This window comes from Coffea arabica, chromosome 4c, assembly GCF_036785885.1.
Source record: "Coffea arabica cultivar ET-39 chromosome 4c, Coffea Arabica ET-39 HiFi, whole genome shotgun sequence".
NCBI lineage: Eukaryota > Viridiplantae > Streptophyta > Magnoliopsida > Gentianales > Rubiaceae > Coffea > Coffea arabica.
The window spans coordinates 19,311,460-19,323,860 of record NC_092316.1 but is presented as its reverse complement, the minus strand read 5'-3'; the positions used below and the strand labels follow the sequence as shown (position 1 = coordinate 19,323,860).

General features: G+C 35.5%; 1 protein-coding gene across 1 annotated transcript; it reads left to right on the top strand.

Annotated features, from left to right (window-relative positions):
* Positions 1–4,834: 4,834 nt before the first annotated feature.
* On the top strand, positions 4,835–12,188 carry LOC113740035 (uncharacterized). The gene is made up of 6 exons (XM_072046165.1): positions 4,835–5,088; positions 5,189–5,262; positions 10,359–10,407; positions 10,504–10,611; positions 11,240–11,315; positions 11,529–12,188. Exons 1-6 carry the CDS (start codon positions 5,040–5,042, stop codon positions 11,776–11,778), a joined length of 606 nt encoding a protein of 201 aa, XP_071902266.1. The 5' UTR covers positions 4,835–5,039; the 3' UTR covers positions 11,779–12,188.
* The last annotated feature ends 213 nt before the right edge of the window (positions 12,189–12,401 follow it).

Sequence of the window (12,401 nt, the reverse complement as noted above, 5' to 3'; positions counted from 1 at the left end):
AGCCTGGCCAAAAGCCAGGGACGGGGTGAATGAAATGAGATGAATGACCAAATGAGCGAGGAAATGTCAGGAGAATGAATGTATCCTTTCATGAATGTTACCATCGCTTTCCATTGTAAATGTTTCTTGAATTATTGATAATCCATATTTACTGTTTTGCAAATGTTGTAGTTGTTTCCGGATTTATCATTTGATTTATGACATCATTGAAAAGAAATATTGTTAAACCGATTTGATTACTGATTTTCTGGTTACTCGCTGATCTTCTAACTCACCCCAAAAATATTTTATTCCCCTCCACAGGGCTCGTGGCGAAGGAAGGCTTGTTGTGCTTATTCACGTGAATAGATGGCCTATATTTTGTACAATTTAGATTTGGAATCATTTTATGTATAGTTGGAAATTAGTTTCCGCTGCATTTGTGACATGTAATTATTGGAGACTTGGATATATATTTGTGGACCATGTGATGTATATTTGAGGTTTATTCTTGTAATTCATTTGAGGACTTTAGTGAACGACTGAGTCCCGGCCAGAGATGGGCGGGCGGCCCGCCGAACCCTGGGGTACGCCCTAGGGAGAGGTGGGGCCGTCACAGTTAGTATCAGAGCCTAGGTTTCAGATCTCTGTAGTGTATCCTAGGCTTGAAGTTTAGGATGTCGGACTGTGGGTTTGATTTGACTCTTAGTGTTTGCTTGGAATGCTTGAATGATTTTTGCGGGATGTCTTGACTGATTGGTACAAGAGGAAATGTCGAGGACGACATTCTTTTAAGGAGGGGAGATTGTGACGCCCCGAAAAGTATGAGTGTGAGAAACCGAAATTTTTATATATTTTCGAGACATTATTTTGTTTCCTTGTCTATAATTTTATGCCTTTCTTCAATATATTAATTTCCTATACATTTATTGTAAGGGAATATAGTTTTCCAACCATTTTTCTAGCACAAGTTAGTTCAAGTTAATTTTGAAGTGCGTTTTGAACGTGGGACCTGCTAGTGCGGTAAATGCGATATATTGTTGACAACTCATTGGAGTTAATTGTAAAGATTAAAAGAAGTTGGGGCCATAGTGTGACTTTGGTTAATTACAAGTTGCTAGACTTCCTAAAGGTTCCATGATATTTCTAAGCTTAATTTTCATTGGCTAATCAAAAAGGTGTTGGACTTTGATCAAGTGACTTAGTATTAATCTTCTTAGCAAGACCAAAGGCCAAAACAACAAGGAGAATTTCAGCCAGCTCTAGGGAGAAAAGAGGGGAGAAAAACCAAGAGAAAATAAGAGAAAGAACAAGAAAAATTCTGATTTTGTGCAACCCATCCAATAAGCTTGGGAGTTAGAGCAAAAGAAAGCTAATGAACTTGGTTCTTGAAGTGCAGCCTTGTAAACCCACCTTTGGAAGGTAAAGCAGCCTTGAACTCTTGTAAAAACTTATAGCAATTGGGTAGAAATGTTGTTTTTGATGTTGTAAGTGCTAATAAGGGTTAATGATGGTTTATATACCACTTTTGTGGGTTTGTGTGGAAGATTTGGTGATTTCTATGGTGGTTTGAGAAAATTCCAGAATTGAGATTTCTTATGGTTCAGTTCTGCCCGTTTCTGTTTGACCAGGTTAGAGGCCGAATTGGCCTTAGCACAAAACATGAAAGTTGTAGAGAATGATGTTTTCTAGTTACCTGTAAATTTTCAACCCAATCTGAGCTCGGTAGTATGTGAAAAGACCGAAATACCCCTGCTACCCTGTTTTTATCCGAGAATAGTAATCAGCTTTGGTAATTGGGTAGTTTGACCAGGAATACTACTGATTTAGTTGTTGATGTCTTCTTAAGGATTCTAGCCCTGTATCTTAGCTTTCAAATGGCTTTGGAATTACCTGAATTGGAGTTGTGTGTGCTGAGATATGAGTGAATAAAGCAGGACTGCTAGTTGATTTCCGCAGTGAATTTCGAACTGGAAAATCTGGAGTTGTTTTGGAAAATCTGGAGTTGAGTTAAGTCACAAAGGTGTGCCGCAACTTTTATGAGTGTACTCTCTAGATTTAGTACTTTCATGAACTAATATTGAACTTCCATTTTTGCAAGATCATTTAATACCTTTAGATAATCGAAATTAATAGTCAATTAATCATGATTGTGAAACCAAGAGCACTAAATAGTTTGCACTAGTTCGATTAACTATGAAAATATCATAAAACAAATATAAAAAATTCATCCATACCCTAAAAATAAAATCCAGTAAAACAGAAGGAAAATGAGAATATAACAAATTAGCATTGTAACTAAGCATTTGAATTTGAATAAAAAACAAGTTGATGAATAAGAAACCGCTATCATGGATGAACCTTCAACTCCTATTCTTCAATCCTTAGTCTTCATCCAAGCTCAATTACATGAAAAATACAAACAAAACCGACTAACTAGAAGAAAACTAAATTTTGTCTTGAAGCTGCATGATTGCTAACCTCCCTTCAAAGTTTCTAACAAGTAGTATTTATAGGGAAGCACAAGAAGCTGCACAAAGGAGGGAAAAAGTGTTGGTCCTTAGGATCCAATTCAAGATCTAGCACTGGATCAATTACTTTAAGGTTTAGATCTAGTAAATTATATTTTCAATGCTCCTTTTCTAAATTAGATCGGCTGGATTTGCTTGGCTCTAAGATAGATTTGATGCCGAATCCACTCATTACTTAACCTTGAAGTATTCCACACAAATCGATGGCTAAGTAAAGAGAGAACTACCAATCTATGGAACGATAGACTAGCCTAATTACAGATTAGATCTGTTTGTGGATCTGTGCTGATCTCCAAGTGGATCAGCAAGCAGATATAACTTTTACTACAAGTTTGGATTTACAAAAATGGATCTAGTCCCAGATCTACTACTCTTACATATGGATCCATTGCTGAATTTTCCTTGCTCCTTTAGAACCCTTTATTTCTTCATTTTCTTCTTCAAAACGGTGTTGGTTCCTTTGAATCCAAATGTGCATTTTAGTCCTCTAACTTGTATTAACCTCAGATGCCTACTTTTCTTTACTTAAACCATTAAATCATAAAAATAACTAAAAGCAACTTCGTTAAAAAAAACTACTCCAAAACCATATCAAAACATAAATGATTGATGACTCTAAAACATGAAATATAAATGCTTAACAACTTACATGACAAAATCATATTTCATTTAGTGTTTTCTGATTGATTACATTACACTTGAAAAATGTAGGATGCACATCTCTAATTGGACAATAAAGGGAGCAATGTGGAAAACTTTTATTTTTTGCAAGGATATTTTGTAATTAACCCATTTATTTGTTGAACTAAAATTTTAGAGAAAAAACCTATTATGCTATTAAACTATTTTAATCTAAAATCACCTATCCAACTTATAAATGTTGCATATTGGTGATTATTAGTTCATATTTTCCTGTTAGATCTATTGTTTTCAGTTAGTTTTAGATTTGTGTCAATTCATGAAACATTCAATACATGATTTACATATATATGAAGGAGAAAGAGGGGGAGAAGATTGGGAAACTGATTACTCTAAAAGAGAAAGAAAAAAAAATCACGTAAATAATATAATTTTATTAATTGAATTAACATAAATTGCCATAAAACTAACTAAAAAGCATATACCAAAACTAAAATACCAATTTTGTAAGAAAAGTCATTTGAAACCAAAACTAGCCAATTAGTATTTTTAATGATATTATCACACCTTAAATGTAGTAATATAGAAAATATTTTCTTATTCTAGTCAATAATCTAATGGCTGATTTGAAGGGTCGTATTGATAATCAGTGCCAAAATAGGTCAGTAGCTAAACATATTTTTGAAGAATATGGCCATTTAAGGTTTTTTAGCCTAAGATTTTAATGGGATAAAGAGAATAAGAATTTATAAAGAGTTAAATGCAAAAAACAACATCTTAACATTTGTTAATAGGCACTTTGCACCTTAACTCTACTAAAAAGTAATAGAAAGCTAAATGCCATCTACATCATCGATAAAATCATGATTCTATCCTCAACTAATAGCTGAAGGGATAAAAATACCCTTTTTTGGTGCGGGGATTCTAGCTATGTGTAGCTCAAGCAGGAAGAATAAAAGAGGATTTTAGGGGTATCGAAGGCTAGAATTAGAAGAAAAAGAAATTAAATCTTGTCTCCTATTTTCGCAGCCTCTATTTACTGAATAAAAAAAATTTTGACTTTTTTTTTAACTGAGGAAAAAGCTAAATATAATCACTAGAGAATCACAGGTCCATAAATTGAATAAATGATGATTTCAAGAATCTAAATCAAAGGTCTTGAGTAGGTTTATAGAATGCATTTAGGGTTTTGGAATGTGCATTTTTATTTGTGTTCTCAAATATCTTATTGCTTGTGGTCCTTCTTAATATTTATATTGATATATTGATACAATGAAAATATAAACCTCACGAAGATGTGATGAGAAGAGAGGTAGTCTTTCTTTTTTTTCTTTTTTTTTTTTGACAATATGGTAGACCTATAATTATTCTATACTACAGGGAGGGGAGGACTTACCAGCTCAGACGAGTGCGTGAAGTGGCTTTGCCACATTTTGTGGCAAATGGTGGGAGGCAGGTTTGATCTCCTGACCTCCCACCCTACCAATTTTGGCGGTGGCCATTGAGCTTGAAAAGTGACGTAGTCAAATAGGTACAAATGGATGAAATATGTACAAAAACAGCCGTTTGTAGTGAGGGGCAAAATTTATTTATTTTTTCCCAACGACTGGAATGTGCCACACACGCGCTCCATGTTAAGTTAGTGGCCTATTAACAAGTTTTGGGGTGTATCTGCAATTACAATAAAAGTTCTTGGGGCATTCTGTATATAGCCCTCCCAATCAAAGGACCTTAGATGAGATGGTGGGAGGACCAAGAGGAGCAGAAGAAGAAACGGTGAGGTTTTGGGAGAGAGAAGGAATACAACTGAAGAGGTAAACCAATTTAGGAAAAAACAAAAATAAAAAAGAGTAGTATTTATCAGAAAGAAGAAGGGATTATCAGGAAGTCATGGCCGGAAGAGAGGTTCGAGAATACACCAATCTCACCGATCCAAAAGGTATAATCCCTTGTTTCTCTTTCTCTTCTTCTATCTTTCCTCCTTTGCTTGGTTCAATGTATAACTCGTTGACAAATGGGGTGAATTGAAAATTTTGCAGACAAAAAATGGGCAGGAAAGGGGAAGGAGCGGATTGACGATGAAGAAATCACCTTCCAGCGCATGGTTGCCAAGGTTAATATATTCGCCTTTCTTTTGTCTTTTTTCTCTCTGTTATGAGTGTTATCCAATCGATCTAGAAATCATGTTTGTGGATATTAGGTTTCTTTGATGTTATTAATGTTATTTTTTGCGTTTTTTCTTAGAAATTATGTGAAGAATGCTTTTTTCAGACCCTTACTTGTTTCTGCAGAGGCTTTTATTAAATCATGAGCTAAATAAATTGCTCAACAGTCATTACTGGTTGCTTTGCCTAATTATTCTGAAATTTATTTTAAGAATCATAGTTGGACTCTTTGCCTTATCTTGGAAATGCAAATTTTCCTTCAGACCTTCACTCTAAGGATAGGGATTTAATTAGGATTAATAATGACTTAGCTGTGCTTCTTATTTATTAAAAACTATCTTTGTTTTGAATGGTTCTCTTCCTACTGGGAGTCAATAACTATTTGTATTACTGTGCAAGATTTGGCTATGGCATGGAACAAGTTTGACGTAGTTTAAGGAATGCCATGCTCATGAGAGAGAGGGAGAGAGGTAGAACTTGATTGGTAATTTGTGCTTAAACTTGAGTTTGAGAAATGAGAGGATGAAGACATGCATGCTTTCATCTAAAGCAATAATGAGGCTGTTATATCTTGAATAAGATGACTAGAGGTCAGTGTCTTGAATTGGATAACAATATTGAAAGTGGCAAATTGATTCTAGGACCATGGTAAATATTGGTTTAGAAGAACTTTTGGTGCCAATAATACCATGACAACAGGTAAAGAGATTGCAGCATTCTGCCACCCCTTCCACCAAAGTAACCTGTATTTTGACGGTAAAAGGTTACTTCTTCCCACCTGCTTGATAAAAGTATTAAAAAATTAAATAAAACAAAATAGACTCAAGTATTGCTGAATGAACAAAGTCAATAGTAATTCATTCTTGACGGCTTTGAAAGAATAATCTGAGGATTTATATTGCTGTAGTTGATTTAGATAATTTTTAGACTATCTCAGTGCAATATTCTATCTCTTGAGCTTTGACAGTTATACATGCATGAAGGGACAATCTAGTTCATGTATATTTAGGAAACTCATCTATCAATGAGATGAATGAGTCAGACAGCAGACTTGAGTGTGAGAGAAATTTTGCAAGGACTGAGATATGCATCCTTACTTGAGAGAGATGAAACGGAGTGGAGAGGAGAGTAGGATTGTGATATTTTCATGGTATCACTTATCAAGTTTCACTCTTTATTGCAGACTATTTTACCAAAATGTTGTATTTGTTGTTGATCTTTCATCTTAGGTAGAGCTGTAAACGAGCTGAATCGAACCGAGTATCTCATGTTTGAGCTGTTCATTAAGCGATTCGAACAACGTTCGTGTTCGTTCGTTAATTTTCAAACTCCAAACCTGTGTTCATGTTCGGCTTGTTAAGCAAAGTTCATGTTCGAGTTCGAGTTCATGTTCGAGTCGTTTAACATAAACGAACTGTTCGCGAACATGCTCGAAATGCTCGAATCCAAATTATTTTAAACCTTAAATATGCCATACAAATCATTAATCATTCTAAAAAATAATTAAAGTATTAAGTGACTAAATTCTATTATTCATTAACTATATAACTAACATTAACATAAAAATAACAAATAAAACCCTCCAAATATAAAAGTCTAGCCATAAAATTAAAGCTAAAATTTGTCAAATGATAATTATGTTCATGTTCACGAACGTTCGTTAAAACTCGTGAACATGCTGGTGTTCACTCGATTATTAATCGAACAAAAAAATTCGTTCGAACTCGGTTCGTTTTAAGATTTTGAACGAGTCTTTCACGAACATGAACGTGTCGAAACGAACCGAGCTACCGAACAGTTCGGTTCGTTTTAACAGCTCTAATCTTGGGGCATATCAAGAATCATCTATTTTATCATGTTGAAATCCTCTACTTAGTTTGAATGGAGGACAGAAAGATAGTCTTCTGTCGCATGCTGTAGATATGCTTATAAGGATCCTGTAATAACCAGCTTCATTTAATTGACCATTGTGGTATTTAACTTAAAAAATTGTGATAGCACATCTGACAGATCAATAATTTCTGGTTTTCGTCAATTTATCCCTAAACTTTAGGGATTAAAAGGCTTGGAATTTGAAAGATCTTAGTCAGAATTGATAATTGATTATTTTCACTTTCAACTGGCAAGTATCCTGCTTTATTTTCTGTGGCTTACCATAAAATGATTGTGCCAATGAATTATACTCTGGAAGCATGTTATAAAGTGAAAATGAACTTTAGTAGGCAGATTATCTCTAGCTTACTGTATACTAAGTGCTGCAATGTGAAGAACTTAATGCTCAGATTCAATTTGCATATTTTCCTTCCAGGGAAAAATGGTGCAGGCATGACAAATCAGAAAAAACTGTAAGGGGTAAAATATTGTATAGATCTAAGAAAATTCTGCTAGTTTTGAAGACTAAGAGGGCTATTGCCTCTTGTCATTAGAACAGTATTAAGTATTCAACTATGGAAAAGAATATTTGGCTCCTATTCTAATTGGAAATATGCTACATAAGCAGAATGGCTTTAGTTAGTTGCATTTGGGATTTGAGTCGAGTCTTTGTTGAGCATAGTGGCTTATTAGAATATTTTGCTACAACAGTCTTTTCAAATTGAGAATTCCAAAAAAAATGGTGATGCTTCTGATAGTGTATGTGGCCTCATACTGCATGAGAGAACTCTTAGGTAACTTGCATGGGCTCTGAAAAACCTCCATGGTTTCATGTTATTGCATACTTGGCAAAACAAAAAATAAAAAATAAAACAAATGCTTAATTGTTAGTGATGCTTTATACCTTTTAGAAGTTAGTAGAAGATAAAGGTATAGGAAAATGTTAAGTTGAAGCCAACTCCTGAACCTCCTCAGAAATAAAAAAAAGGAGGAAAAGATGGGCATCTCGTTAGGAAATGTTAGGGAGGCTTGAAGTCGAACTAAATGTAACCTAAATGGGGCTTCTTGGTCTTCTTAATACTCTCTTTGAAGAAAATTGAATGAGGAGTATTTTGGATTAAAAAATGAAGCAAAAGAAAATGAAGTAAATTTTGTTTTATGTTTATTTTACTAGAGAATCTAATCGATAAAAAAACAGCCCTGTGGGTGAGTGTCCACTGGAGGGTCAAGAAATCCCTCCAACTGCTAGGATGGGGAGTTCGACTCCCCTGCCATCATTGCTTCCCAGAAGTGTGTGACTGGTACGAGTAAAGCTTGCCATTAATGAAATTTATGAAGTTAAATATATTTAAAAGAAAATGGGTGCTTATCGAGTAGTTACTGAAGTTATGGGAAAGTATGATAACTTCAAAACATCCTGTGAAAAAAGATATTTTGTCCTCCAATCTCCTTTTACTCCAATGCTACCTGGTGCTTATAAGGTCTAGGATCATTGTCCTCTTCTTCCAGTAACCTCCGATAGAAAAGAAGCATAGCTGCCCCCCCGTGCATTGAAACTGAATGTTTTTTCTTGGCCACCCCTGAGAAAATGAAAATTAGAAGGGAAGAATGCAGTGTTAGGGGTTGGAGATTTGTGATAAAAGTGGTAGCATATAAAAATCAGGCCCTTCTTTGATTCTCCAAGCTAAAACCAGATACATCTTAACAATAAAAAAACAACATGGAAGGCCTAAAAGAGAGTAAAACAAGGGTTTTTTGGAGGTAAAAGATTACTTCACCAATGTATTCTTGACTACACTACCCACAATGTAAATGGTTTTTTGGCTAGAGGTTTCCTACTCTTAGGACTACTCAACCATAGGAAAAAGGTCCAGACTAAACATTGTGCTAGTTCTTATACATTGCATTATCAACTCATAGGCACACAATAGGCTCTATTACTGGCCATCAAGTTTAATTTCTCTGCTTCCCGGCACAATAGGATTAATAGATGCAAGTTTTTCTTTTTTTTTTTTACCTATAATTACTTGTTAAAGTTGTGCAATAATGATGGTAAGGCTGTATGCTAGTTTCTTAATTGTTTGCAAGGTTTTTGTTTGGTTAAATCCTATGCCAGTCTTTGGCTTCTGTTTAGCAACAATAAAAACTCGTTGCCATAGTAAAGCATTTCTAGCAGTCCTCCTGTTTAATTTCTCTGCTATCAGGCACAATAGGATTAATAGATGCAAGTTTTTCTTTTTTTACCTATAATTACTTGTTAAAGTTTTTCAATAATGATGGTAAGGCTGTACACTAGTTTCTTAATTTACATTGTTTGCAAGGTTTTTGTTTGGTTAAATCCTATGCCAGTCTTTTGCTTGCTTTCAGGCACAATAGGATTAATAGATGCCTTTTTTTATATCTATAATTACTTGTTAAAGTTGTTCAATAATGGTGGTAAGGCTGTATACTAGTTTCTTAAGTTACATTGTTTGCAAGGTTTTTGTTTGGTTAAATCCTATGCCAGTCTTTTGCTTCTGTTTAGCAACAATAAAAACTCGTTGCCATAGTGAAGCATTTCTAGCAGTCCTTGCAAACTGTTTAGGTGATTCATAATAATAGGCCATAAATCTAGAAGAAAAATTGGTTTTAACTGAGTAAGAGCCCCAAATGACTTCAGAGAATGGAGGCCGTTTGTTGCTTCGCTTTAGAAAAGAAATCCTGTCTTTACATTCTTATACTTTCTTTTGTCTTAGCACAAAAGTTGTCATGGTACTAAGATGCTGAATATGTATAGTACGGCCTAGATTGCCATGGTTCTTCGCAATGTGAAACAGTGAGGATGTTTTCTGAAAACATGCCTCGGCAGGGATCATGGCTTTATACTTTATTTTGGCTTTGCACAAAAGCCGTAATGTTGCTTAGATACTAAATGTGTAGTAGGGATTACCACAGTTCTTTGTAATGTGAAATGGTGGGGAAGTTTTCTGATAACATGCCCTGGCAGGGATCATGGCTTTATACTTTCTTTTGGCTTAGCGCAAAAGTTGTAATGGTGCTTAGATACAGAATATGTGTAGTAGGGCGTAGATTACCACAGTTCTTTGTAATGTGAAATGGTGGGGGAAGTTTTCTGATAACATGCCCCGGCAGGGATCATGGCATTCTCCTACCGGGTGGTTAACATACACAGATGCAAGAAGTTGCGGGAGAACGTGGTGGTTACCTTCATGGACGAGGGGGTATGGATTCTCTGTGCTACTTTTTGTCTTTTGGTTCTGTGCAATTTTAATTTACATGTCTTAGTATTTATTTAACATTTTTGAATTCATATGCAGCCTTGGATAGCGATGATTTGCTATATCTGAAGGAGCAAATGGAAGCTGAGGAGGATGCTGAACGCCTTCTTCGTCGCACTGAGAAACGTGCATTTGCTGCGTTTAAGATATCCTTTTTTATTTTTCCTTTGTTTGCAGGAAGTCAACAAGAAAGCCAAGTGGAATACCTGAAAGTATTCTGATAAACTGTGCCTGGAAAAAGTTACATTTGTGTTGTTTTGGTTGTCTCCATGAAATGATAATCACCAATTTCTTTGTCAGTTCATCTACTTTTTGTTTGTCAAAAAGAATTCTGGCATTGCATATTTGTTGGCTACAGGTTTTAGCTCAAATTATCTTGGATTCATATAGTAGTTTGTCTGACAAACATATAGTTTCTAGCGTCCATGAAATACCGCCACTATTGCTTTGTTGACCTCCCTAAATCTGTATTCTAGGGTTGTCTGCATTTTTACTTTTAAATGATGGGGATGGGGATAGGGATAGGTGCAATTACACCTAATATGCTTTTGCCAGTCTAGAGTTAAAATCATAAAAGTGATATGCAACAGATGACTAGGTGCAATTATCTTTTGTCTGGCCAATATTATCTAAAGAAAGACATGTCTTGCCTCTTAGAATGGTAGGCTACTGATTTTTTTTTCTTTTTTTGTTTTTTTTTGGGGGGGGGGGGGGGTGTGTGTGTGTTCAAATTCCTTCTAGCTTTATGATTTCCTTTCCTTGACTGTTTGGTACAAAGCTGTTTCTGATACTACAACAGCATCTGTTCCGTTGCCTCTTCGTGTTGAACCAAAGCCAAAAAGCGGGATAAGGTATCTCTCTGTCCCAAGTATGCTCCTGCACACCCCCCCCCCCCCCCCCGGGAAAAAAAACCTATAATAGAAAAAGAAAAAGAAATAGTAAAGAAAAGAAAAATCCAGGAAGCAAGCTTTCAAAGGAACTGCTGCAGCCCAACCTGAAAGAACTATTTACCTTGTCTTTTTTCTTTTTGTCCTCATTTGACAGAGAGATTTCCTAATATGCAGGCAGCAAGACTTGCTGAAAAGGGTGGTGGAAGTAAAACCCAAGCGCCAAAGGCATGGCTCTGCTGAAGGAAATGTATCCTCCGTAAGCTCGAGTGGTCAGGTTTCAGATGATCGTAAACCTCAAACTGATAGGGTTCAGGAGAAAGAGGTTTCTCCAACTAGATTGGCTAATGCATCTGATGAATCAAAGGATGACAACCCTGTAAAGGGTTTGCTACTACCATATGAGAGTTCTGATGATGATGACTGATAAAGTTGGTAGAGTTTGTTTGTTCACATGAAGTGCGTGCGATGTTTTTCTCTGGAAACTAACTATATACATTGAACTCCTGCATATATAACCTCATGTAGGCAGAAGTAAATGGAAGTTGCGGTGTAGTATTCCAACAGCCCTTTCCCTTTCCACTAAACGAGTAATTGTAGTTTCCACCTCAAGGTTTGAGGGAGTTCACACAACTTTGCCCTCGTTGTTTAATAGGTGAACTTTGTTTTCTTAGTCATGGACCACATGCCCGTCTACCAATTCGTTAAATAAGGTAGTATTCAGATGTAATAGGTATCAACAAGCACGACCATCCACAGATCAACAAACTAGAAAAAACTGGGGAGTTGTAGATAAGAATATGAAGATGCTTTGTTGCTTAAAAGCAAATTCTTTCAGATGGCACTTCCACGTTCTGAACTGCTTTTGGTTTTACCTTTTTCTCACTTCTCGTAGTCGATTCAAATATAACAAGTTTAATTGATTTTACTTGATACAAAAGGAAAGAGATTATCTATGTCAAAGATGGACGATGTGCGGAGAAGCATGTTTAATAGCAAATAGATTTTGAATAATGGCCGGTCTAAATAATATATTTCCCTTATTTTTTA